General features: G+C 40.2%; 2 protein-coding genes across 12 annotated transcripts in view; one reads left to right on the forward strand and one right to left on the reverse strand.

Annotated features, from left to right (window-relative positions):
- Nucleotides 1–12,778, forward strand: part of SCRN1 (secernin 1) — a 37,728-nt gene extending 24,950 nt beyond the window's left edge. For both annotated transcript variants that reach the window (XM_051808338.1, XM_051808339.1), the window contains exons 4-9: nt 2,749–2,951; nt 5,849–6,043; nt 7,661–7,826; nt 9,739–9,919; nt 12,068–12,227; nt 12,472–12,778. In XM_051808338.1, coding sequence (XP_051664298.1) covers nt 2,749–2,951; nt 5,849–6,043; nt 7,661–7,826; nt 9,739–9,919; nt 12,068–12,226 — 904 coding nt within the window. In that variant the 3' untranslated portion in view covers nt 12,227; nt 12,472–12,778. The remainder of the gene's footprint in view (nt 1–2,748; nt 2,952–5,848; nt 6,044–7,660; nt 7,827–9,738; nt 9,920–12,067; nt 12,228–12,471) is intronic.
- A 2,299-nt stretch (nt 12,779–15,077) lies between these two features.
- WIPF3 (WAS/WASL interacting protein family member 3) overlaps nt 15,078–25,606 on the reverse strand; it is a 38,705-nt gene continuing 28,176 nt past the window's right edge. For 9 of the 10 annotated variants that reach the window (XM_051808324.1, XM_051808320.1, XM_051808326.1 and 6 more), the window contains 6 exons: nt 24,403–24,535; nt 23,653–23,781; nt 21,393–22,172; nt 19,691–19,837; nt 18,911–19,012; nt 15,078–17,963 (listed from right to left, as the gene is read on the reverse strand). In XM_051808324.1, the coding sequence (XP_051664284.1) occupies nt 17,923–17,963; nt 18,911–19,012; nt 19,691–19,837; nt 21,393–22,172; nt 23,653–23,781; nt 24,403–24,535 (1,332 nt within the window). In that variant the 3' untranslated portion in view covers nt 15,078–17,922. The remainder of the gene's footprint in view (nt 17,964–18,910; nt 19,013–19,690; nt 19,838–21,392; nt 22,173–23,652; nt 23,782–24,402; nt 24,536–25,606) is intronic. The other variant, XM_051808329.1, reaches the window with a different exon arrangement.

Below are 25,606 nucleotides of genomic sequence, written 5' to 3' on the forward strand. Positions count from 1 at the left end.
AGATATTCTTCCTAGTGTGGCTGCAGTTTTGGGGGTTTTTTAAGGCACAGTTGTCTCTATGAAGCATCTGTTTACTTAGGGAAGTACATTCATATGAAGAATTTGTGTTTTGCTTATGCTTATACAGTTAGAATAGGACAGGATTATCATACAAAAGGTATATATGAAGAAACCTGTAAAATACATCCTTATTTTTGCATTTTTGTCTTAATTTTAATCCCTATGTGTTTGTATTATTTATTTGTTCTTTTCATCACAGGTGCAATAACTTTTTCAGAGCCACACAGAGATGCCAATCTTGGCAGGGAGTCAAGAATGCTCTTTAAAATGGTATTAATTTGTTTACCAATTTCTTTCCTTAGAGACATCAAAACTGAATTTAGTAGAATGTCATCAAGTATGTTAGCTACTTAATTTGGAAAGCCTGCATATATAATTAATAGGTGAATTTGAAAAGCTTAAGATAATGTTGTTTTGACAATGTGATAGCATATTGTAGGTACTGAGGCAGTGGCTTCTACTAAGTCACTGAAATTTTATTCATGACTAATTCAAGCTCTCATTTGGGGGTGAAATTACTTCAAACTTTGCTTCCAGCTCACTTGAAAAGGCACTCTGAAATGTGTTAGTGGGAGGGTTATGCTGCAGTTGCCCAGGACACTGATGCTGAGATAACTGGCAAGACACAGTTTTGTGAAGATGAGTTGTGTGGTTGTTGTGTAGGATGTGTTTTTTTGTTTTCTTGGTTTTTTTGCTATCCTTTGTGACTGACAGATAGGAACAGCCAAACAAAAGCAGAGCCTAGACCTTTGTTAAATAGAAATAAATGTAGCACTGGAGCCATTTATAAAAAAAAAATATCTAAGAGAAACGTCTTTATCCTGAATCTCTGCTGTGGTTTTGACAGAGAAAGCTAGACTATAACCATCTCAAATGGAAATTTCAGGGAGACATTATTAAAAGTTAAAGTGTGATGTTATGTCTCTTGGCAGGTTTTGATCTGATTATAACCTATTGGTTTTGGTCATTAACTGGAAAGGAGAGAGCAGGTTATCACTGAATCTAGTGACTATATGATCACCAAGGTAGTTTTCAGTCCATTCATGTAACTGTGGCTGTGACAGCTCCTGGAATTGTTCTTAGGAAATAAGACATGCTTTTGGACTGGCTCTTGAATTATATCTGTGGTATGTGTGAAGATTGGCATATCAGCATTGGTCTGAAAAAGCAATTGCACCAGTGATAAAGGAATAACATAAATGCATGGGGTCTAAAAATGGAGTCAACAACACAAACCAAGTTTCAGCTAACAAGAGAAACAAGGCGACAGAAGTTGTCACTGTAAGTTAGGCCTTAAAATTCTAATTGACTCTTGGTTCTTCTTTGTCACTAAGTGATAAATACATGCTGCTGAGAGAGATGAAAACACTGCTTTTAGTAATTCAACCTAAAACAAGGCTAATGGCAGCCACTATTTAACAAAGCAGACCTAGTGCAGAGATCAGGTTGAAAAGTGCTGAGATCAACAAATCTGTATTCAAGTTATTGGGGCCTCATTTGTGTACTATAGTTTTTAGGAAAGAAACAGAGTAGTGTTTTCCTCTTGTCATTTCCAGGGAAATGGAAAGAGCTAGCACAGTACTTACGTTTAAAAAGGTGAATTTTTTGGAATTATCCATCAGTCAAGATTACTTTGTCCGTAGGGTTATTAGCGAAAGACAAACTCAGAGGAAAATATTAAGGTAACATAACCAACAGAGAAATTTTGGGCTGATCTAGGTAACTCTCCCAAAGGATGGAGGCATGGATATGCTGTTCCTAGAAATACTACATTTCCTCATTACCATTACCATTAGTGCATTTTGGAAGTAGTGGAATTGTTTGCAGGTCTTATTTGGACATTTTTCTGGTTACTGCTTTTATTGTTGACTCAGTTAGGGCTGTAAATTATCTCAAGGGATTATATAATCCCATTTATTCAAGGCAGGATACAGTCATTCCCTATGGCTTTGTAAAATCTATTATCATGCCTCAATTTCCTTTTCCTTAAAGGGCCCTTGCTTTGCTCAAACTTCCTTTTAAAATTGTTCTTTTAGACATATGGTAACTTTTACTTCAGACAAAAGGCGTATCTGGTATTTAAATAGTGTTTTGAGGAAGCCTCTGCAGGAACACTGGAGTATGACTGTGCACAAATACTTCTGTCTACAGTATGCAGTATGCATAAAAGGATAACATCTAGTTTCCATGGGCAATTTAATGCTGGAGTATTGGGAAAGAAAGGTTGTAAAGGGGTTGTAATACTCCTTCCCTTTTTTGGTCTCTGGTAATATTAATTTACTGGTAATAGTAATTTACAATTTCCTACTTTTCTACAGAAAAGTAAACTTGATACAGTTGTTACTTTAAAAAGACGTTTGGAAATTGTCCTTCAAATTTTTCTGCCTGAGGTGGGGATAAATAGAGCATTGCATGTTTACAGTGCAGATAAGACCACTGGTTAGTAAACACTAAAAGCCAGCTATGATAGATTTGGGAATAAAGAACCACTGTAGAAAATATAGACTAGAAATAAATAACTCAATATTTTATCCTTTAATTCTAGTAACTCGTTAAAGCAAGAATTCTTACACCAGACATACTTGACGCTTTGGTATTTTAAAACAGGATCAGTGCTGATGTTTAGAAGTAATAACAAGACCTTGCTGTTACATTTCTCTCAGAATATGTTTTACCCTTTTCTTATAGACTTGGCCTAGAAAGAGGTGCAACAGCTAAAGAAGCATTGGATGTAATAGTTGCTCTGTTGGAAGAGCATGGACAAGGTGGAAATTATTATGAAGATGGGAGTTCATGCCATACTTTCCAAAGTGCATTTTTGATTGTGGACAGAAATGAAGCCTGGATACTGGAGACTTCTGGGAAGTACTGGGCAGCAGAAAAAATCACAGGTCAGTTTATCACTCTCATCAAGCCTCTCTTACTATAAATAGGTGTAAAGAGTTGTCTTGGAAGGATTCGTCTTAAATTCACTGAGTTTAAATCAGTGAATAATGAATGCAAGTGTTTGATTAAATTGCCAATTTGAATCATCTTTATTTATACTACTCTTGATTTTTTAGTATGTTGATTTGCATTAGCTGATGTAACTTAGCATTTTCTGTGAAGCTGGAGATTGTTTTTATACATAAACTATGTAATAATCATCATGCTTAAATTTTTATATTTGATAGGTATATTTTCCCAGATTTATTTACTGTTTGAAACCTGTTAAGTATCTTTTTGAGGAGTTTATGCCCAAATTATTACTTACAAATCTAAAATATTATGAGGGAAGGATAAACATCGATTGTTTTCAGAAAAGGGCTTGTGTTAGGTGGCAAATTGAATGCACTGATACAGGTTGCTTTACTGCAATAGATATAGTCCCCTCATATCCCCATTTCTTAACTGATAATGCAAAACAATACTTTGCTGCTCTTTAAGCTTGTAGATGGTTTCTTTTTTTGTATGTGTGAAGCCAGAACTGCCAAACTAACTTCTAGATTTCACTGGCTTAGTGGCTGAACTTATTTGAAACTTTTCCACCAAATATGGGCTGCCTGAAGGTAATGTGATTGTCTAAGGCCTATATTTAATTTATTCTCAGTTGCCGGTTTTAATTTTGATGGGATTTTTATTTTCATAAGAGTAGAGCTTTTTAAAATTTAGTCACTTTTGAATGAGTTAAGAATTCAGATAATTTAAGAGGACTCTTGTCATCCATGATTTGAGCCGTGACAGATCCATTCAATTCTCTCTTCATTTCCCCTTTACTGGAAGGTAGAAGGTAGCAGATATGGAGAGGAGCAAAGAAGTAACACCAGACTGTACAATGTTGTGTGATGGCCTGTTGTCAGTTCATGTCATCAAATATGAATCAGCTTACCTTAGCAGAGAGTGTTTTCCCAAGCAAAGCTTGCATTTTAAGGGTATCTACAAGACGGAGGAAGTCTTCTGGCCTGAACAGATACCAAACATAGAGGAGGGAAGACTGATAATGCTGTCTTGATAAAATCCCAGTTCTGGAAAACAACTGGCTCCTGAGGTTCCTGTGATTATGCAGGACAGCCTGCTGCCTTCTCTTGACCTACCTGACCAATATTTGAAGAACAGTGGGTTTTACTTAGCAGTTTTAGCTGCATCAGTAATACATAACCTTCACGTCCTTCTTCCCAGCTTATAAACTGTTGCCTTCATCTGCTGCTTGCAGCTTTTTGAAATGATACTGCAGCCTCTGTTCTGCTTTTTACGAGCACATTTCTCTTCAGGAGGTCCCTGTGAGCCACAGATAAGTAGTTTCCATCTCCTGCAGCCTGCCGAGGTTGCCAGGAGGAAAAGCTGCTGGCTATGTAAGAACTCTATATTTTGTACTTTGTTCAGGGAGTTCTTTTTTGCAACCATAAATGTGCCTCTTAAGCTTTCCAATGAATGCACAAATGCTATTAAAATGGGGAAAATGTGTCATTCCCCAGTGTGAAGGCATTTTTTTCCCTGATTGTCCTCAGACCTGTTCTGTTTCTAATGGTACTGCTGCAGTACTCTAGAGCTTATAGTAAGTATTTATCAAGCAACTCTTTGACATTAATTTAAGAATAAACACTTCAAAATCCTCTCTATTACTGTCCTTTAGTCTGAGTGAAAAAATTTATTTGATTGATAAATTTTCTTTTTTTGAGGGGATCAAACCCATGAAATACTATTTTACGTGAGTTATTAAATATTTTAAAGAGCTCTTAAATAGCGGCTTGTCTAGCTGGATACAAACACAAATATTCTTATCAGTCAAGCCAAGAAAATTCCTTGAAAAGTATACTGTTTGAAAGAGTGCATCAGAACAAGCTGCCAGTGACCCTAGTATAAGTCAGAACTGAATGACAGGGACTTTTCTGCAGACTGATGCACATAACTTCCTGAAGTTATTACCCATTATTTAAATTGCATGCGTGAGGCATTACAAAAGCAAGCTTACTTTTATGGAAGGCATTTTATTAGAAACTTTCACAACTACTGGTTTTGTTTCTGTTTAAGAAAAGGTTTGTGCCAAATTCCAGAATCTGTTTTAACTTTACTTTACAGATTTACTTTATCAGCTCTTTCTCTGGCTTCCAATGCATTTTCTTTATTCTCTCTGAGGAGTATCTGCAGCAACCACTGTTACTCATGCTGTGGATGTATGGATATTAGCACTGCAGTGTTTTTGAGAAAAGGAAGTTAAAAAAACCTTTAATGTTCTTTAAAGGCTACTTCTACTTCCTTTTTACTTCATTCCATTTTAAAATTCAATATAAAAAAATTTTAATTTACAATAAAACTGTTTTTCTACTGGGAAGCTTGAAGCAAGTTGGTAAGCATTTTCCAAATTCTCAGTTTTGAAGGGCAAGGCAGGTTCAGTAAATGCAGCTCTGCTGAAATATATTTTGAAATCAAGTCAGACCTTAAGCCTTGTCGTAGCTGTGGAATATACCCTTGGAAAAAAGGTTAGGCAGGTGCCTTTGGCATTTAGATATCATTATTACTTCATGGTCAGAACATGTGAGGTACGGATTGTGAAACTGGCATTCTAACTAAATCCTACTATTAGTAACAAGGCACTGTCAGTGTCTCAGTAGGGCACAGAGAACTGAGCTCTGCAACCTGCAGTGACTGGTAATTCTGTGTATGTGTAGTTGTGTAGTTATGCAGTCATGCCAAAGGTACATCCTAACCAATGGTTTAATTTGTTTCATAATTGAAAAGACATTTTCCCTCCAGCTTCTCACAGAAAAACTGCATTAATGCTCCTTTTTAATATGTGGCCTTTCTACAGAGGGGGTGAAATGCATTTGCAATCAGCTTTCATTAACTACAAAAATTGATGCTGAGCATCCTGAACTAAGGAATTATGTGAAAAGTCAAGGCTGGTGGAATGAAGACTCAGACTTCAATTTTTCTGAAGTGTTCTCTCTTGATGATGACCATATAGCTTGTTGTTCTGGCAGGGAGAGCCTAGAAAAGCAAGGTGGTAAGTGTTGAACCATGTTTCTGTGTGGGCAGTGGGATTTTTAGTCACTATTGCCTCCTTTTCAGGAATTCTGTCCAGAACTGCATGTGACTGAGAATACCTCTACATGTAAATCATGTAGAAGAGAAATTCAGAACTGAAGGTTGTCCCTAAACTTGCCACGATTTAGGATGAAGTCCCCCTCAAGGTTTCAAAACAGCACTGCAATTATAAAATATCTTTCTTCACTGTTGTTCTGGTGTGCATGGTGTGCTGCTGCATTTGTGCTTTGCTCTAATTATAGTGGCCTACCTAATACTAAAATTACGGTATTAAAAAAATGGTTTTACATATGAAAGACTGAGCTCAGTGGAACCTACATTTTGGGAGGTTAGCTTAGCCTTTTGGGAAAGGATTAAGATCATAGTTTAAGGAAGAGCAATGCTACTCAGTTGCAAACTGAAGTCCCTTTTTCATTCTCGAGCTGAACAAAGTTACTAGGACTGACAGTGTGCCAATTCCCTGCTATCAAAGGAAGGGTTTATTTCCAGACCCAGATTTATTACTGACCTCAGTTCACTGCAGCTGGCCAGAATACCTCTGAAATAACCAGCCTGCCGCAGAGCATGGCTGACATATATCTGTTCTTTCATGTGTGAAAAATAGCACAAATTATCATTTTCTAAAAAGCCCTTTACTACAGATGTGAATTTATTAGATTGTTGGCATCTTTGCATGTTGGCAAACATCAAGAAGAGTGCAGAGGTGAGATATTTATTGTAATGCAGAATTCCTGCTAAGGCTGTAGAATTACAGGTAGCATGTTTTGTGTCTAAGGCAGACACAGTAACTCTGAAGGACTATAGGTAAAAGATATTACTAAACCTGAATTATAGCATTAAAAACCCTTAGGGCTCCTACAGGCAGATGGCTATGGCTGCAGATCTTGCAGGCTGCTGATTCATTCCATGTCTTCTAGTGCATTGAGGCACCTGTGCATCTGAGTCAGTGCAGGGTTTGAGGAGTTACTGGGGAGGAAACCCTACCTACCAAAGGGGTAATGCAAGAAAATGTGGCGTTGCCATGGGGGGGAAACTGTGATAAGACATGGGCAGGAAATAGAATGAGAACAGGGGATTCTTGTAGATAGTAGTTTGGAGAAAAATCTCAGTTGTCTAGGTCTGCTGCTGTAACATTCTGTGAATGCAGGATGATATTTCAAAATTTTGAGTGAGAAATAGTGTAAACAGATGAGAAGTGGGAGATCAGGGTGCTCCCATTCTGCCCGGGCTTGGGTAGAGGAAAATGGGTGTTTTATGTAAGTAGTCTGTTCATAGTTACTGCTAAAGCAGTATTTTGGACATGATGGCCTGCTTCCTGAAAAAATACCTTTTTAATGACATTTCTCCCTACCTAGCAATTGTAATGCCTAATGTTCTCTTCTTACTGTTCTCTTTTACTAGCTAGGCAAGTTCATTCTGCATGTGCACTGTTTAAGTAGAAACTGTTAACTGGGATTTTTGACAAGCCCATGTCAAGCGTCAGTGGCCATGGTAGGCCAAAGCCCATTCAGGCTGAAATCCTTACCTGGGGTCCAAGCCATTGAACACTCAGGAATTTTTTCCCCCCCTCATATAGGTGACGTTTCTGCACAAGCTATGATTGATGTCCTGCGTGACAAGGACAGTGGTGTCTGTGTGGACTCTGAATCTTTCCTTACTACAGCTAGCATAGTGTCTGTTCTGCCTCAGGACCCTAGTTTTCCCTGTATTCATTACTTCACTGGCACGCCAGACCCTTCAAGGTAAGCCACAGCATTTGGGTCCCTGGGGTGCAGAGCAGATGATGGGTTGAAAGATAATAAACAAACGCTGCTACCTAAATGGGAACATGTTTCAAGAGCATGTTCTAACCAGAAATGCAGTCAGTAGTTATTGGTGTGCAATCTGACAGTCCTGCGTTACTGAACTGCATCTTGCTGCAATTCTAAATGGATACCACTGGCTTGAATGACTGGATCTAGAACTTTGCCTGAATTCAGAACTTCTAGGGTAAATGTAGTTTAGGGAGGACCCAGGAATTACATACTATTTCAATGTAGTTGCTTTCCAGTAGGAAGGTTGTTAAAATGATGAGATTGTGGACCATTTTAGTCACTTCTCTTGAGAGGTGGGTGCAAGACTGAAACAAAGTGTCTTAACCAGGAAAGAGGGGTTGTGTATTCTAGGTAGCCTCTTATAACATCAAAATGTTAATACAGCAAAACATCTGTAAGTTCCTGGTATCCCAAGCATGTTTTTTATTGGAGGGACAATTTCCAGATGGTTTACATAGTGTCCTCTCTAACTGAAAGCAGCAGAGGAGACAAGGGAACTCATGGGTCATATCATCAAAGAAATAATTATTTATCTTGTACTTTAAACAGTATTCACCTGGGATTCACAGAAATTAAACTAAACTGCTTGCAATTATTCAGGAGATCTACCACTTGCATTGAGGTGAAGAGGTTATAGAGAGAAGAAAATGGTGCCCTTGAACAGCTTACAGACATTCCTGTAAGAGGAGCAGTAGTAAGCATTAGGTTCTGCTGAGGTCTATGGAAGTCATCCATGCCAAAGGGACTTTCACTCACTTTGCATTATGCAACTCAAACACTGAGGATTAAGTGTGAAGTTTGAGCTTGCTTACCGAAACTTTCTTTGACTTGATGTAAATCCTTTGTGATAAAAAGGAACAAGGCTTCAGATTGTTTTGGTGGGATTTCTGTCTCTTTAAATGTGGAGATCCTAGCTTAAAAGTCTTGTTTAGACTCCTTTCTTGTTCTTTTTTACACACTAAATTAATTAAAAAAGCATTATTTTAAATGCACCTAGTGAGTCACATAAACTCTTAGTCAGCAAGGCTTTGTGACAGTGATGGAAGGGTAAGCAGCAGTGAACCTGCAGACTGTATGTAGGCAGTGGTTATTAATCTTGTGTTGCAGAAGTCTTGCACTTCTGGCAGGTTCTTCACTGCAGAATGCATGGTATTTTTTGTTCTATATCTAAAGGGAAGGAAGGCAGTTTCCCCAGGCACTTGCCAACATCTACTCTTAGCTTCTCAGGAATTAAGATCCTGTATGGGTGGGGCTTTGTTGTCTGTCCCTCTCTATATATGGAGTTTAGGTCCAAACTCAGTGTTGAAGTTGTTTGAGAAGCGTCATAATATTGGTCTCCATGTCTCTCCCCACCTCTTGAAATAAAACTCCAAAGTGCTGCCAAATCCTCTGAGCAAGATATGTAATCTTCCCTGCTCCACACAAGTGTGTGTTTGTGATTTTAATAAAAATTAAATCTGGAATGAGAAGGAGAGATGGTAATATGAACAGATAACTGATGTGAGGCTGAATGTTGAGATTTTTTTTTAAGAAGTTGGAGAGGAAAAGCAGTACTACTCTTCTAAAGAAGTGGCAGAACTGGCATGGAGGACACTAGGGAAGCCCATAGGTAAAAAAGAGTGGTAAGGTTTTACAATAATTGGCAAACCTAGTTCTTTTAAAGCACATAGATATATTTTGCTTGTCACCAGTACCAACTCTCTAACCTCATCCATGCCTAGTGTAGATTAATTATCTATGCTGTTCTGTATGTGTTGTTTTAAAATAGCCTGGTAAGTATTTCAATAACATCTGTGAAATCTCTCTTATTACTGCAAGCAGTAATTCTCATTTCTTTCAGGTCCATATTTAAACCCTTTATTTTTGTTGATGATGTAAAATTAGTACCAAAAGTACAGTCTCCTTCTTTTGGCAATGATGATCCTGCTAAAAAGATACCTCGATTCCAGGAGAAACCTGATCGTAGGCATGAATTGTACAAGGCACATGAATGGGCCCGATCTCTCCTGGAGAATGATCAGGTAAGAGCTGTGGGACCTGGACTTAAAGAATTGAAGTAAATGTAGATTCTTAACTCCATAATTTAAATCTAAGTCACTCACTAAAAAACATTCTCTGAATATTCTTATAATCCTTGCAAGTTTAACTTGAATAATGACACCCTCTGAAGGACAAACTATTCTGCATAGTTTTTTTTGTTATCCAGTGAGTGTTGTTCTGCTCCATTATTTTTACAAAATGAAAAGTCAAACTGACAAGCTGATTAGCTTGTTCAATCCCCACTGTGCATATAGTCTTTTTAGTGATTAGGACACTGGATGCTAGTGCAACATGGTATCAAAATTAGGATGGTGTCAGAAGTGTTGTAATATAAATTATATGCTGGATTAAGAACTACATAGTTTGGAAAGATGTTTTTCTTGAAGGAATAATTTGTACATGACAGTTTTGCAAGTCTTGCAGTTTTGCACATTTTGCAATTTGATGCATTTCTGTTAATTTTTAAGAATTAACTGAAAATGCCATGTGAGAAGAAGCAACACATTCCAATGTCATGCAATAAGTACCTGAGGGCTGAAAACGTTCCATTCTAAAGCCTAGAGTGTTGAAAATCTCTTACAGAAATAGATTTTGGAATAAATAAAGGCAGGAAGGGGATTGTTCTGTATAGCTTTTCCAGTTGGTTGAGATACCACTTTTGATGTCATTGGGCAGGTAGTTCAATAACTTCTTTGACATTTGGAATTACAACTACAGCAGTAAACTGGATAAGTGGTTATGAGAAAGTGAAACAGAGGGAGATATCACCAGGACATGCCAGTCATGCTTTTGTTGGTATCTCAGGCAATTTGTGGAAGACCCTCACATAGTTGTGTTATACTTCCACAGAGGACTTGCTTTCTGCAATTTTCCTCTGTATGTGTTTGCATGGCTCAGTCTTGCTAAAATAATAACAGCAGTCATACTTATCCATGATTGATTAAGGAAACTATGATTACCTTTGCTAGTACAAACTTTATTTAAATGCGGTTTTGGCGAGATGCCATTTTTAATCCCTTGGTGTAATTTAAAATCTATGGCCTCTGTGGTAACACTGACTCAATGTGCAGCTGACTCTCGTAAGAATGCAGGGTACTTTTTTGTTCTATATCCAAAGGGAAGAAAGGCAGTTTCCCCAGGTACTTGCCAACATCTACTCTCAGCTTCTCAGGAGTCAAGATCCTGTACGGGTGAGGCTTTGTTGTCTGGGGCAAGATGCTGATTTAGGGAAGACCTAGAAGTGGCATCTTAGCATCTTGTGAACTTATTAAAGTCCCCATAGCATGACACCAGTAGTTGTGGCAGAGAAGGAAATGTAGTTTTAGTCAGGCTTCATGCTAAAAAAGCTGCCTACCTGAGAGTCTAAACTTTAGCTGAGGTGCTAAAGTGTCCTCTTTCTGGACAAAATGCTGGTATAAATCCTGGAAAGCTCAGAACTATGACTCATTTAGAATTACTTTTTTTTCCTGGAATTCAATTTTGACAGCTGCAAGCAAAACAAACAGCACTTCTCCATTAAAAAAAGAGAAAAAGGTAGAGTTTAAATAATATCTGGATAAAATGAAATGATAACTTTTCCAGGAGTGAATTTTCTTGAAACATGAATTTTCTAGAAACATGGAGAGCAGTACATCAGAATGGTACACAAAGCCTTCCCCAGGATGTGGAGTCTTGATACTGTTACATGACACATCATTTCAGATCTATTCATCATCGTGCAGGTGTTGATTTCAGGGATACACATATAAATACCACCATCTGTACAATTCCTAAGGCTTCTAGACTTCTCATATAGTTCTGTTTGTGGGCTTACAGGCTTAAGAATTTGCTTTACCTCTTTGTCATATGTACGAGTTGTACCATTTTCCTCTATCCATCTTTCACCATCTTCCTCCTTTGCTTTCAACTTAGCAACTCCTTTGTTATTTTTCTTAATGCACAAAGTGTTCAGCACTGTTCCTTTTAGTCTTTGGGCATCCAAAAAGCCAATAATAGAAATAGTTTGTACTTAAAAAGGCTTTCTAATATTTAAAAATATTTGAAACTATCTCTATAACAGAAGAGAGCAATAAAATGCTTTAATGAGCCTGTTTGCTGGTTAATTGAGTTTGGTTGTTTCATGCCTTTAGGATAAAGGTCAGAAACTGATGAGGATTATGTTAGACCTTGAAAAACAAGGTTTAGAAGCAATGGAAGATATCCTTTCTCGTACAGAGATTCTGGATCCTGCTGAAGTAGTGGATCTTTTCTATGACTGTGTTGACACAGAACTAAAGTTCTTCAAATAAAGTAAGCAAACACTTTAATTCTTTAGATACTGAGTTTTTGGTACCAGTGAAATATTGGATCCGATTCTGCATCTCCTCCTCTTTTACGTTAAGCTAAGGGTGTTCAGAATCGGGTCCAAAGCCACCTTTCTACCTGCTCAAATGATCTCCAATGTCCCTTTTCCCTATGCTGCATTGCAGACAACTGTTTTTTCAATTTCACTCTTGCTTGGAATGGATTTTCAACGAATTTTATCTCATTTCAGCTATGGTGGCTATTGTTAGCCTTTTCACTGGAAGACTGCAATGTTCTTCAAGCCTTGAAAGAAAGTCTTCACACTTGTGAATTTGCAGGAAAAAACATTTCTAGAGGAAAAAATGTTACTTGCTAGCTGTATCCGGTTAACAAATTGCTTTCCTTTGTCCAATCTTGTGGTGTTTCTGTTTGTGTATGTATATAGTGAAAGGAGAAAGTCACTGACTGGTCCAATTACTGTGTGCATGCTGGCTAATTTAGTACAGAATGTTTAAACATGTATGTTGGGCAACCAATTAAAGCAAAGATTAACTTCATCAGGTTAACTTCCGTATCGTTTTTGAAAGCAATCTGGTTTTCCCTCCTTTGCTCAGGACTTGCAGCAAAGCTGACTTGCATTTTTCTCTTCTTGCTAATTCATACAGAGAATGGTGGAGTTCAAATCCCGGTTTTGCAGGCAGGCAGGAGGGTAAGTCCTGGTTCTTGACCTTGTGCTGGCCTCAAATGGGCATATCTGATTACAGCAATTCAGCACCTGACATAATGCCTGCACAAATTATCAGAACCAAGTCCCCCAGGTTAAGTTTTGCCTTCGCTTAGCTTAGGGCACCTGGCTGCTGTGCTAGTACCAAGTACTGAAATGCAGAGCCAGCCTGGATGCCAAGATGTCTACACATCATCTATTGGCTCCTAAGATGCAATTAATAAGGTGTTGAATTTATATGCAAGCTACAAATTTGGAATTTTTTTAAGGAATGCTGGATGGACATTGATCAATACCTGGCTGTTCTCCATCTTTCTGCCTTTGTACTGCTGAACAGTTCCTAGTCATCTCTGTGGTGAGATACATGGCTGATGAATTCACTCAGTACCAGTGAGTTACTGGTGGGTGTGGCAATCCAACTGGTTAGGCTTAGAAATGGCTGTGTTATGCTTCCTTACATTAAGTGCAGTTCTGCAGCATGCTTCCCTGCCCTGACAGTCCTTCAGGCAGACCTGCTTTTCATGTATTTTCTTCTTGTGGAAGTGAAATAGGGAAACACTTTGAGAATTAAATCAGTAAACACTGCTTCCTGTGTCTGATGAAGATGTTTGGGTTTTTGTTTAAACAGCAGGTTCAGACAAGTCCATGTCTTTAATAAGTGGAAGTTAGCACGTGGAGTTAAAATCCTTCACTGTTCAGGAAAGTGGATGCTGAAGAACCATGGACTTCTATATTGAGGAAGCAAAAGCTCCTTAGAAGGCAGCAACACCTCAACTTGAAACTGTAAGAGTTGTGCATCAGGGAAATAGTCATTGCCATATTGGTGCACTGCATTCTCAGGATTTTCTAAATGAAATTGTTTTATTCAGACTCATTACTTTGATATTGCCTTATATGACAACTGGCAATTGGACAAGAAAACATTGGGCCTTTTTGCTTACAGAAAACAAGCATGAAGATATTTTTTCTTAAGTCCTACCCACTAATCTCCCTTTCACAATACACTCCTCCCATGCTCTCTTTTACAGGACCAACTCCTGTGCCTAGGTATTCTGAAAGTGGAGACAAGGGAAGGTGAAAATTCACAAGTAAACCCTGAAACTTAGCTGCTCTCTACCGTAGCCAGGATAGGGACTGACTACAAGGAGCACACTTCATTTCAGAGGGTATTGTGCTGGATGAACCCTCTGAAAGAGAAGTGTGCTTTTGCCAGCTGCCTGTAAGTAAAGTAAATGGATTTCCCATGGAATCACTTCTGGAATGAGAGGGTACTTTGAATAAAAATACTCCTAATCAGAGTACACTTAACACACACCATGGTGAATTTTAAAGCTGCTTCTGCTTCTGTAAGTTGTTGCATCCAGCTGTTGGTGGATATTGTGAACAAGGGGAGAACACAGGGATAAAATGACTGCCCCAGTCAGAGGGTCACTTCACACAGCTATTTTGCACAACTTGGATTTCTGACGTTTGAGAGTTGGGAGGGAGGCAAGATGAAAGGTGTTCCTGCTAAAAACATAATATATCTTATTTGCCTGTTTTTTTAAGACAGAAGAAACTGACATTTGCACTTACGTTGTTGTGGGAGTTTATGTCCTTGGAAGTGCTTATATGACAGAACTAATAAATTGTTTTGAGCACAGAGATCCAGGTAGTAGTTTTCTAATACTGTATTGCTTTTGCTTCAGTAGTGTAGAGCTTTTTAAAAAACATATACTGTGTTACAGCAACATAGTTGGGTGCAATCATTAGAAACCAGAGCAACCCCATGGTCTTAACAATTTCAGTGGTCTTGAGCACAGCTGTGGCTCAATAGGACTTGTGGGACAGTTGCTGTAGGGTGACAGTCAGTTGTGATTCTTTGTATCTCCAGGTAACAGCAACTCCAGAAGCTTCAATGGATCTTGAATGATACAAATATGGAAATGCCATTTCACCAGTGCTTGCAAATACGCACAGGATTTCTAATTTAATCCCTGAAAGATATTGCTTGCTTCTAAAATACCTGAAGCATAATAAAAATGAATTTTTTTCTTCTTCAAATATCTTCTGGCAGATAGTCTAGCATTAAATAGTTTTAAAATCCCTATGAATTTACTTATTACAGAGCAGTACACAAGTTTCAGAACAAGTGAGAACCAACAAAACGTCACCTTTAATAGTACTATAACAAAATAGTCTTTAAAGCACTATTAAACTTTTCCAGTTGTTTGAGAAGCAATGTGTATGCAGACCCCTGCTTATTACTGTATTCATGCATATTTATCAAGTAACTACAATAATGACAGTGACAGTATTGGTGAAAGCATCACCAATTTTTTTTTTCTTTTCCCATGATGTACAGCAAGGTATCATAATAGGCTAGAAAAAGACTAATGCTGCTTTCTTATAGTCCTACAGGTGAAGTGCTTTTTACTCGTACACCATCTCACACCATGAACCTATGTGTGTGGAAATAAAGTTACAGCACAACTGAGCTGCTACAAGAGAAAAGCAGAGATATATAAAGCTGCAGTTACTTGTCTTTTCCAAATAGTTTTGTTCAAAGGCAACACCATGGGGAAAGATCACCTGTGATCTATAACATTATTACAGCTGTAACTGAGGGGAATTGGTGGCAATTATATAAATTATTGCCATAACTGTAAATAGCCTTGCTGTTGGCACCAGACTCACCCTGGAACAGCAGTGTCCTTTCTCAAGTTGGTGAGTCATGGAATCATTTAGGTTGGAAAAAAAATTTGAGATCATTGAGTTCAACTGTTAACTCAGCACTACCAAGTCCACCACTAAACCATGTCCCCAAGTGCCACATCTACACATCTTTTAAATACCTCCACATATTTAAGTGGTGACTCCACCACTTCCCTGGGAAGCCTGTTCCAATGCCTGACCACCCTTTGAAGTTTTTCCTAATATCTAATCTAAACCTTCCCTGGCACAGCTTGAGGCCATTTCCTCTTGTCCTGTGGCTTGTTACTTGAGAGATGTGACTGACCCCCAACATCACTACAGCCTCTTTTCAGGTTATAGCAATAAGGTCTTCCCTGAGCCTCAAGTCAGGATGCTCTTGGCCTTCTTGGGCACCTGGACACACTGCTGGCTCCTGTTCAGCCAGTTCTCAATGAGCACCCCCTGGTCCTTTTGTGCCAGGCAGCTTTCCAGCCACTCTGCTCCAAGCCTGTAGCACTGCATGGGGTTATTGTGACCCAGGTGTAGGAACTCAGAAAAGCTGTAAAAGGGGGAATCAGAGTGTTTGAGGTTGAAAGGGATGGCTGGAGTTCATCTAGTCCAGCCTCCTTGCTCTACCAGGTCAGCTAGTGCCAGTTGCCCAGGACCAAGTACAGATAGTTTTTGAGTATCTTTAGGAGTGAGGCTCTACAATGTCACTGGGCAACCTGTGCCAGTGCTCAGTCACCTTCACAATTAAAAAATGTTTCCTGATGTTCAGCCAGAGCCGCCTCTGTTGCAGCTGGTGCCCCTTGCCTCTGGTCCTGTCACTGGGCATCACTGAAAAGAGACTGGCTCCATCTTTATACCATCCCTTCAGGTATTTATACACATTGAAGAGGTCCCCCCTGAGCCTTCTCTTTTCTAGGCTGAACAGCCCCAGTTTTCTGAGCCTTTCCTCATAGGAGAGATGCTCCAGTCCTTTCATCACCTTTGTAGGACTCTCACTAGTATGGCCATGTCTCCCTTGCACTGGGGAGCCCAGAAGCTGGACACAACACTCCAGGTGCAGCCTCACCAGTGCTGAGTAGAGGGGAAGGATCACCTCCCTCAATCTGGCACCACTCGTCCTAATGCAGTGAAGTGCACAGGAGTAAGTGTAATTCTTGTGAGAAATAGACATCTTAGGACCAGATCTGAACATCTGTGATCCAAGGACCTTACCCTAGCTGAATATTAAAAGCAGAAGTTCAGTTTTGTCTGCTGCTAGGTTGTTACTTTTCCCAACCAACTTTCTTCAAGACAACCACTTTGGGGACTGCTTCTTCCATGTGGTGTGTTTTGGACAATGAATCCTCACTGCGGGTGAACAACAGTAGTTCTAGTTGCCTGTTTAAAATGTGGGGTTTGGACCTCTCATCCAATGGCCTCGAAATTGCTGAGTAAAGGCAAACTCTCACAGAAATGTGACAGTAAATATCCACTTTGCCAGCAGGAAAAGACAGGACATGTGCCCTTACATACATCATGGTATATGTATTCACGCACACCTTTTTTTTTTTTTTCTTTTTTTTTTTCTTTTTTTTTTGCTTACAATATAGCAACTTTCTTTTCCTCTACTTTGGAGAAGTTCTGTCATCTTTGTCAAATCCATGACCACCCTACCCAGGCTGGTCTTCTTCAGACACTATCCTATAAGGATCTGTAATCAGTAGGAGACAGGTTCAACAGCAGCCACAGCTCCTTGTCATCTCCTCTTCATGCTTGATGAGAGAAGGATTGTGGACCTGTCCCTTCATGAAAGTGACATCCTGCTGCAATCTGAGGATAGGCAGAATAGAAGCGAAGGAACATAAAAACAGACTAAAGGTAGTACAGTAGTTTGACAGCTCATTGAAAAAATGTCTGAATAATAAATGGAGAATTTCCAAAATACTTAAAAATTATGATGAGAGGGGAAAAAAGAAATACAGGCATGTAATGCAAAACATTCTGAGATAACATTGTCAGCATTATGAGAATGAGAATTGTTTCAACGCTACAAATAACTTAAATTTTATGCTGCTTTGCTTAAAAAATATCCACCTATTTACAATAATTTAAAAGCCTGTACTAACATTCCTGTAGTATGTAGGCCAGCTAAAAAGGTATCATTTACACCATTTTTCCAGTTCATAGAAATGTTTACACTGCAGTACTTGTGACTCAAATACAATCACTATCACTGCAATGGGGACCCCTTCTGTTTTATATATTATCTTGATGTTCTTTTTTAATACTCTTCCAGAGAGCATCAGCAGACTCTTCTCATCTCACATGTGTTCTTAATGGAGGATTTTTAGAAGGATCTGTAAATAGATAGGACAGATTTAATCAGAGGAGATAAGATATATTTTTTTTTGATAGGTATTTTGGATGCAGTTATACATCAGGGATGCTGTATTTATCTGCTACCTCTGATGTGATATATATATATAGATATATATATATATACAGACAGACACAAACATATTGCTCATGTTCTGTAGCCCTTCAGTAACAAGTCTTTGATCAGATCAGATCATACATCAGACAATTCAGACTGACTGAGGCTGTCAAGTCATGCAAAATACCTTAGCATGGAAACAAACAAACAGGTTAATTAAAAGTTGGAGATAAATAGTTGATCTAATAATACAGAATACTGGGTTTTATAAAAAGCAGAATATGGGCATGAGATCTTTTGGCACCTTCAACTACCCACTGTCAAAGCTGGATAGGTGAACTTCTGCTCTTACAACAGTGACCTGGAGCCATGTTTCTAAGTTACAGGGGGAGAAGTAAAAAGCAAGGTTCAGCCATTTATCACTTTCCTGACAAGGTTCAGGTACTAAGTCCCTTTGTTACTACCATGCATAGGATTTAAATCAAAACACACGATGGAAGAAATGGACCGAGTCACTTTCTTTTTGTGATTTCACAAGTTAATGAACAAAACACCCAACTCAGTAGATGGCCAAGTCTGTTTTACGGCATCACTGTTTTTAACATCAAGGGCTTTGCAAATTCAGCAGTCTAAAAAATAGAGGCTGCCTGTCCAGCCACATTTTATTTTTAGCCACTAAGTCTTTAAAGTAATTAATTAAGTGCTTTTCATTATATCTTTGGTCTCTGTTGCCACTGTGACAAATCCCATTTCTCTCTGTGCCTATGCTAGCAGCCCAGTTACTTTAATGCTAGTTCTGTTCTTTATTTTCCCTCCCTATTTTATAATCCTCTTGATAATTATCAGATCTTTTCATGTTTACACACTTACCTCTAGCTATCTTGCTGGGATATATTTTCTGAAATGGCTTGAATTCATCAGGTGGGGGAAAATCTTCCACAGAATGGAAAGTAAATTTAGATTCAAAGTCATCTGGGAAGTTTCAGGGAAGTAAACATTAGTTGCTGTTAGAGAGAAACTTTAAAAAAAAACCCACCAAAACCCAACAATGTTGCTGCAAGTAATTTCAATTAAAAATGCTGACTTGTTTTCTCCTGGAACTGATAGTGGTTCATTCCATACAAACCATCTTGATGAGTACTTCTGTGAGCTGTCCAAATTTTCTGCCTTTATTGAAATTACTGCCTGCTACTAAGACTGAAGTGAAGCTTCTTCTTCTTCCTGTTTTGTGCATTGATGGTATTGTGGCAATAGAGGTATTCCTTGGTGGGTTTTAAGCCACTTAGCTATAAACAAGAATGAATGGCCAATTCATCAGACCACAAAAATAATTCTTACTGGTCTTTGCTCTGTAGGTCCATGACCCGGTTTTAAGAATGGTAATATAAGCACATTGCGGGAACTTTTCATATTCTTAAATAATTTTGCAGGTGGTATGTGCTTTTCTTTTCTACTGACTGATTCAAACCCTTTGTGAAAAAAACCTTAATTTTTTATCATTGTATAAGGTTGTACAAAAATGTTTCTATTACACAACCCTGCTATTGCTAGGAGAAAGTCTCAAGTGAGCTTTTGAGGTGTGAGACACACACAGGGCTTTGTACTAAAATTATTAACTAAGGCTAAGAGATCTAATTTAGATGACATTACCAATGATGTGCATATTTCCATTTTTGAGTGGTGGGTAGGGGTCATGAGCTGTAGCCCAGGCTGAGACTCCAGACTTGCTTGTAAGTTCAGTTGTTGGAGATCTTGCTGGTGGTTGTGGAGGTGTGACCAGCTTCCCAGCACCGGTTCCTTAAAAAGAAGCAGGAAACCAGCACATAAACATCATCATGACCTACACCTGACAGTAAACTTTGCAAAAAATGGAGGGAGTATAGAAGGAATGCAATATTTGGGGCGAACACACCCAGCTTCATGGCTGCTGTTTGTCAAGCCTGCAAATGGATTTATAGCAGTAAGTATTAAATTTAAGTCAATACTGGAGTTGGCTCGGGCTTTCCATTTCTAGTTCTAGGGAAAGTGTGACATTCTGAAGTGTGGTTTTGTCCCAGTCTGGAAGGGACATAAGAACAAGCAGTTTCTTTAAGAAAAGAAAATTAACAAAACAACCAAACTAGATGATACGTCTAAAAGAAAATAATTTCCTGACACTTTGGCACTTATGCAGTGGAATTACCATTAGGCTTGTGCATTTCACTGAGGAGTTGCACGTGCTGTCGAAGTTTACATCGAGTCAACCTACAACCAGAATTGTGTAAGAGGGAGGGAGCCCAAGGCCTCTCAAAACTGCTCCTCCTTCTAGATAAGCAAGGGAAAGGCAGGACAATTTTATGGAAACTGCAAAAGTTGAACCACCATGAGAAATGGGTGTCTTGATGAAGTAACAGTTCATCAGGCAGTTCTGAGCAGCATTAATCACCATCATGGAGCACCTCATCTGCTCTACTTACACGGCCTTTCCCATGGTTTTCAATGGAACCAGTAATCTTTCTTCTGACATGTGGCTGCTAAAATAGAGGGTACAGAACATTCTCTTCAAATGTTCCTTATTAAGTAGCTGTCTCCATTTCTCAAACCCACACAGATCTAGGCTCATCTTTTTTATCATTTTCATGATCAGAGAAATACGATAAAAGTTCCTTCTACCATCCACTCAAGGAAACACTGGCTAATACCCCAGTTCCCAAGTAGTCAGAGAAACCTTTGGCCCTTTTCTGGCTGTTCCTGTTTGCTGAACAGCAGAGCTGCATCCTGATTTGCTTTTGCTCATCTATGGCTGTAGCTGCCCCATATTTGTTTAATTATCTCTTATGAATCTTCCCAGCCGTTGCCAATATTGCTCCTGCATGGGTACAGCTGTAGAGGAATGTCCTGGGTTAGCTGACACACAGGCAGCAGCCATCCTGGCACACACCATGGTGTGTACTCTGCTGCCCTACCTGAGCTTGTCAGGATACCACTCGTGCAGCTGGAGACACACCAAAAGCAAGAAGCAACTCAGTGGTCGTAAAACTCCGGATCAGTATGTCACTTCCAAGAATTGCACACTGAATTATAAGATGTGTGTGCCCGGTGCTAAGAACAACCTGACAGCTCAAAAAGCCTGCTGTTTTGGGTGTTCATGACATGCCGTGTAACCTACAGGTATTCCTCCCATGAGTGCTCTTCACTCCCACCCCACCAAGCCATCCAGTCACCAGTGCAATAGAATGGTTTGGGTTGGAAGGGGACCTTGAAGGACTAGATCATCCTCAAGGTCCCTTTCCAACCCGAACCATTCTATGATTTCTCTCAGTTTTGCCAAAGGGAGCAAAAAGCCTCCCTCCTCCCGATGTTCTGCTCTCACCTGCGCCTCGGCCGGGTCTCTTTTTCCTGGTCTCTGTCCCGGCTGCGGGCTGAGGGTGGCCGGGGGTGGGTGGGAGCGGCAGCGACTGGATGTTGCTTGGCTTATGGAACTGTGACAGCAAGTGGGGAGACTTGGGGGGCAGCGGAGGGGGCACGTCAGCACCGCTAAAGGCTGGGGAGGGGGGAAAGGAGAGCCTGTTCGCTGGGACCGGGTGGGCGTGGGGCGGCGGCGGAGGGGGGGGAGGCGGCGTGGGAGGGGGACAGTCCCTCCCTTCGGCTGGAGGGGCGGTAGCCGCAGGGACATCGGCAGTCCTGGCCGGCAGCCCGCAGGGGGGGACGAGGGGCAGGGGAGGGGGAGGGGGAGGAGGAGGAGGAGGAGGAGGAGGGGGCGGTTGGGGCGGGTGTGAAGCGCCTGCTGGAGACTTGGCGGGTTTGTCAGCCTGGGGAGGAGGGAGCGGGGGCGGAGGGGCCGCGCCGGGCGTCACCCCCTTGGGAGGGCGATCGGCCGGAGGAGGGAGAGGGGGAGGAGGAGGGAAAGTGAGGGTAGGTTTGCTGGAAGCGGGAGGCGGTGGAGGGGGGGCGGGCAGGCTGGGCCGCCCGGGGCCGGCTCCGGCTCCCGCTCCGGCTCGGGAGGTGCTGGGAGGCTCTGGTGGCACAGCTGCCCTTGGACCTTCGGCTGGGTGCGAGGGGTTACTGCTCGGCTTGGCAGCGCCGCTGTTCGCTGGGGCGGAGTGTTTGGGGGCCGCTGCTCGGACTCCGGAAACCTGCCCAGGCCTCCCTGCTGAAAACAGAATGTCACACGTTATCCTGCAGGACCGCGTTCCCGCTCGTCAGACAAAACAGCGCAAAGAGCAAGGTCTTCGTCTTCCCCTCCCCGGTGGATACCCTGAGGGGTTAAACTAATTCTTCCAAAACATCTCGTATCCAACAGGTTGCCCATGGTGCAATGGGACTTAGGATGTGAAGTACTCCCATGGGCACAAGGGATTCTGCTTAGTTATATGACGAACTGCTGAGACACCCTAGCCCCCTCCCTCTTCTTCAGTTTCTGCAAAATGAAGCAGTTTAAGGAAAAGGGGCTTCTCTGCAGAGATCTGGGGTCCTTCACACCAGCCTCATCTGTCTAGTACAGCCAGCTGAGCATTGCTGAGTCCTGGTGAAAAGGTAGTTTGACACACATCATATTGCATCCTTGAAATTAAGCGATTGCTTAGGATTAAAAAATTCACATAAACTTTACATAAATCTCAACTCCATGAACAAAAGCCAAGCTCTTAAAAGCAATACCTCAAAGACTTTCCAGGAGGCACGGGTTCAAATATTTTCAACAGCAAATGCCCAAAGACTGTCGACTCTACAAAATGTATTTTCCTGTGTAAATGTCAAGGATTTATCACAAAGCAAGATGTCAAAAAAGGCATCTCATTCTATACTCACATAGTTTGATAGGCATGGCCACAATTTTAAAAACAACTCAAAGTAGCTGCTGCAGCTGAAGCTTTGTGAGGAAGCCCTATCACATGCAGTGCTGTGCATCTTGGGCTTGCCTTCCAGGAGAAAAAACCTTGCAGGCAGAACCAAAGTCTTTCCCTGCAAAAGCCTGCTTTGCTCTGTGCTGCCTGATCAGGCACCAGCTGCCCAACAGCACCAGAGGTCATCACTGTGACTCTAACAGTCACCCTTCATTGATGCTGGCACTTCTTGAGGGGAAAGGAACAGTAGGGCTCCCACATTTGCCTTCCTCCTGTCATTGTGAAGCAACAAAACACTTTTTCAGGTCAATAAATAACCTTGCTGGATCAAAACTATACTTTGTAAAGTCCAGAGGGCAAAAATCTATAATACGAATCTTTAAAGTAACAACCAAGACTGTAATACCACAGAAATATGTGCTAATAGAGGGAAGGAAATATGACTTTGCAATTTGTGCTGAAATGATAAGCTCAGATTTCAACACTCTGAGGTACAATTAGAAGTTTTCATTAAAATAATGTAAAAAGCTCGGTTAAAGACATCTATTCAATCTCTTTCCTACCCAGTGTGGAAAAAGCCTTTTATTTACACTTTAACAAATAAGGCACCTGAGATCTAGAAAGATGGCTTCAAGCACGTTACTAATTGAGCCCTCTGTGGTCACATGATGAACTAAAGATTCAGAAAAAAACCCCAATAAAAATCAATCACTAAAGCTAACCCCAAAGTGTTTTTATCCCAAATCACTGCTCCCCTCAGCTATGCTTTCATACAAATAAAGTCCTTACCTGTCATGTCCCTCTGGCCTGCTGGTCTGAGAACAGGAAAGCCACCAGCAAATAAACCTCCCAGAGGCTGCTGAGAGCCACCTTTATTGACAACTGGATTAACTCCATCTCTGTTAGCTCCTTTGGGTTCTGTTAAAAGAACCAAAACACAGGGTATATCAGAAAATCATTTCATCCTTACCCTAAGACTGCTAAGGCTTGGCACCAACAAACGGCCAAGGCCAGACTTTTCCCTCCACTGTTACTACAGTAACTGCCATCACTCTTGGACCTGTAATTTGGAGCACAGCACCCTCTGGTGCTCTTTAATCTCACATTAATCATGACACCAAGAAGAAGAAGACGTGTTAGGCCTAACATTAAATTTATGTTTCCAAGATTTTTTGGCATTTTTTGTTCTTTTAATCTAGTAAGGAACAATTTTTCTGCAAGAGCCAACAATTCTTGCTTAATTTTTTTATTGAGAAACTCTCAAGGATTTAATCATTCATGATTTTTTATTTTTTTTGACAAGGAATGCCTGTTAAGGAGATATCCAGCTACAGACTTATCATGAAATGTTAATACTTTCTGATCTCAGAGCAGGATGCAAGCTTAGACAGTGTCCCCTCTCTGCATCCTAAAGCCATATGAAAATACAGACCTTTGCTGAACTTCAAACCTTCCGTGTGAAACTCTCCAGCTGATCTCCACCCACACCTGAGGCTTCAGCGAAGCTCACTCAGGCCTTGCTGAGGAGCACACACTTACTTTCAATCTGTGGTGCACTGCGGTCGTTGATTTGAGTCACTTTTCTTAAGCGAGTTCCCTGCTGGATATCAGCCAAGAGTGCGTTTCGTGCTTTCTGATCTTCCTTCCGCAATTTCGGTACTTCTGAACTAGCCTGTTGACAGTAAGAGCATTAAATAGGAGGTGCAGACAAAAATTCACGCTTAGAAAGGATACATAGGCAACCATGGGATAGAAGATCCGAAATAAACCACTCTTGGCAGCTGGCACTTCAAAGCCTTTGAGTTCAATCAACGAGAACAGCATTCACTTGTGCAGGAGGCAGAAAAGCTGAAGGTTTAAATATAACACAAATCTAATACTAGCTGGGCTAATAATGTTGATATTAGGGGCCTCACTTAAATGAAATATGACCTCCTACTTGGCCATTTATGGCCTCTGTCCTACAACTCCAGCTCTCAGCTCTTTTCTTGCTATTTACAATGGTTTAAACAGATTTTATATGCCACATTAGAATAAATATATTTTATCCACTTAAGATAGCCTTAGGAAAAAAGACAGATAAATGCATACTGCTTTTATATTTGAATGTGATCATTAATTAATTTAGACTGTCTCTCTGTATTGGAGATTCACACCATCTTAGACTGCCTTTAGAAAAATATAATTATATTTTCTGCCCTAACCAAGCTCCACAGATGTAAATTCAAGTTGCAGTTTAAAGTTTTGTAATAAAACCAGAAATTATGTTTATTCTTTATTCTTATTTCATCAAGTTTCCTGTTACTAAAAAGGAAATCAGATATTTAAAAAATTTGGACGTTTCACTTTCTTGAAGTAGATATTAACCAGCAAAGCTGTTACTTCTAAACCTATTGTGGTTGACAGAGTGGTCTAGCAGAGGGGAATCTTCACCTCAGACGAGTGATACGCTGCTTGGTTCCAAATTTCCCAGAGGTTAGCTAACTTCCTAAAGAGAGTGAATATCAGAAATGTTTCCATAGCCCTTAATTTAAGCATCATAGTCCTAATAAAGCAGAACAATACTAACACACTTTAAAACAAACAAATAAAAAACCCCCCAGCTTGGTAACGGCATTCTGAAAGCAAAACAGAAACTCAAAAACACTTAACCAGCTGCTGAATTAATGAACTGGCTAATCCCAAATGAAGTATTCTATCGGTACGATATTGATCGTGGTTATTTTTTGTACTTGCTAAAAAA

This window comes from Manacus candei, unplaced genomic scaffold, assembly GCF_025592945.1.
Source record: "Manacus candei isolate 608988 ecotype Guabito, Panama unplaced genomic scaffold, ASM2559294v1 h1tg000072l, whole genome shotgun sequence".
Taxonomy (NCBI): domain Eukaryota; kingdom Metazoa; phylum Chordata; class Aves; order Passeriformes; family Pipridae; genus Manacus; species Manacus candei.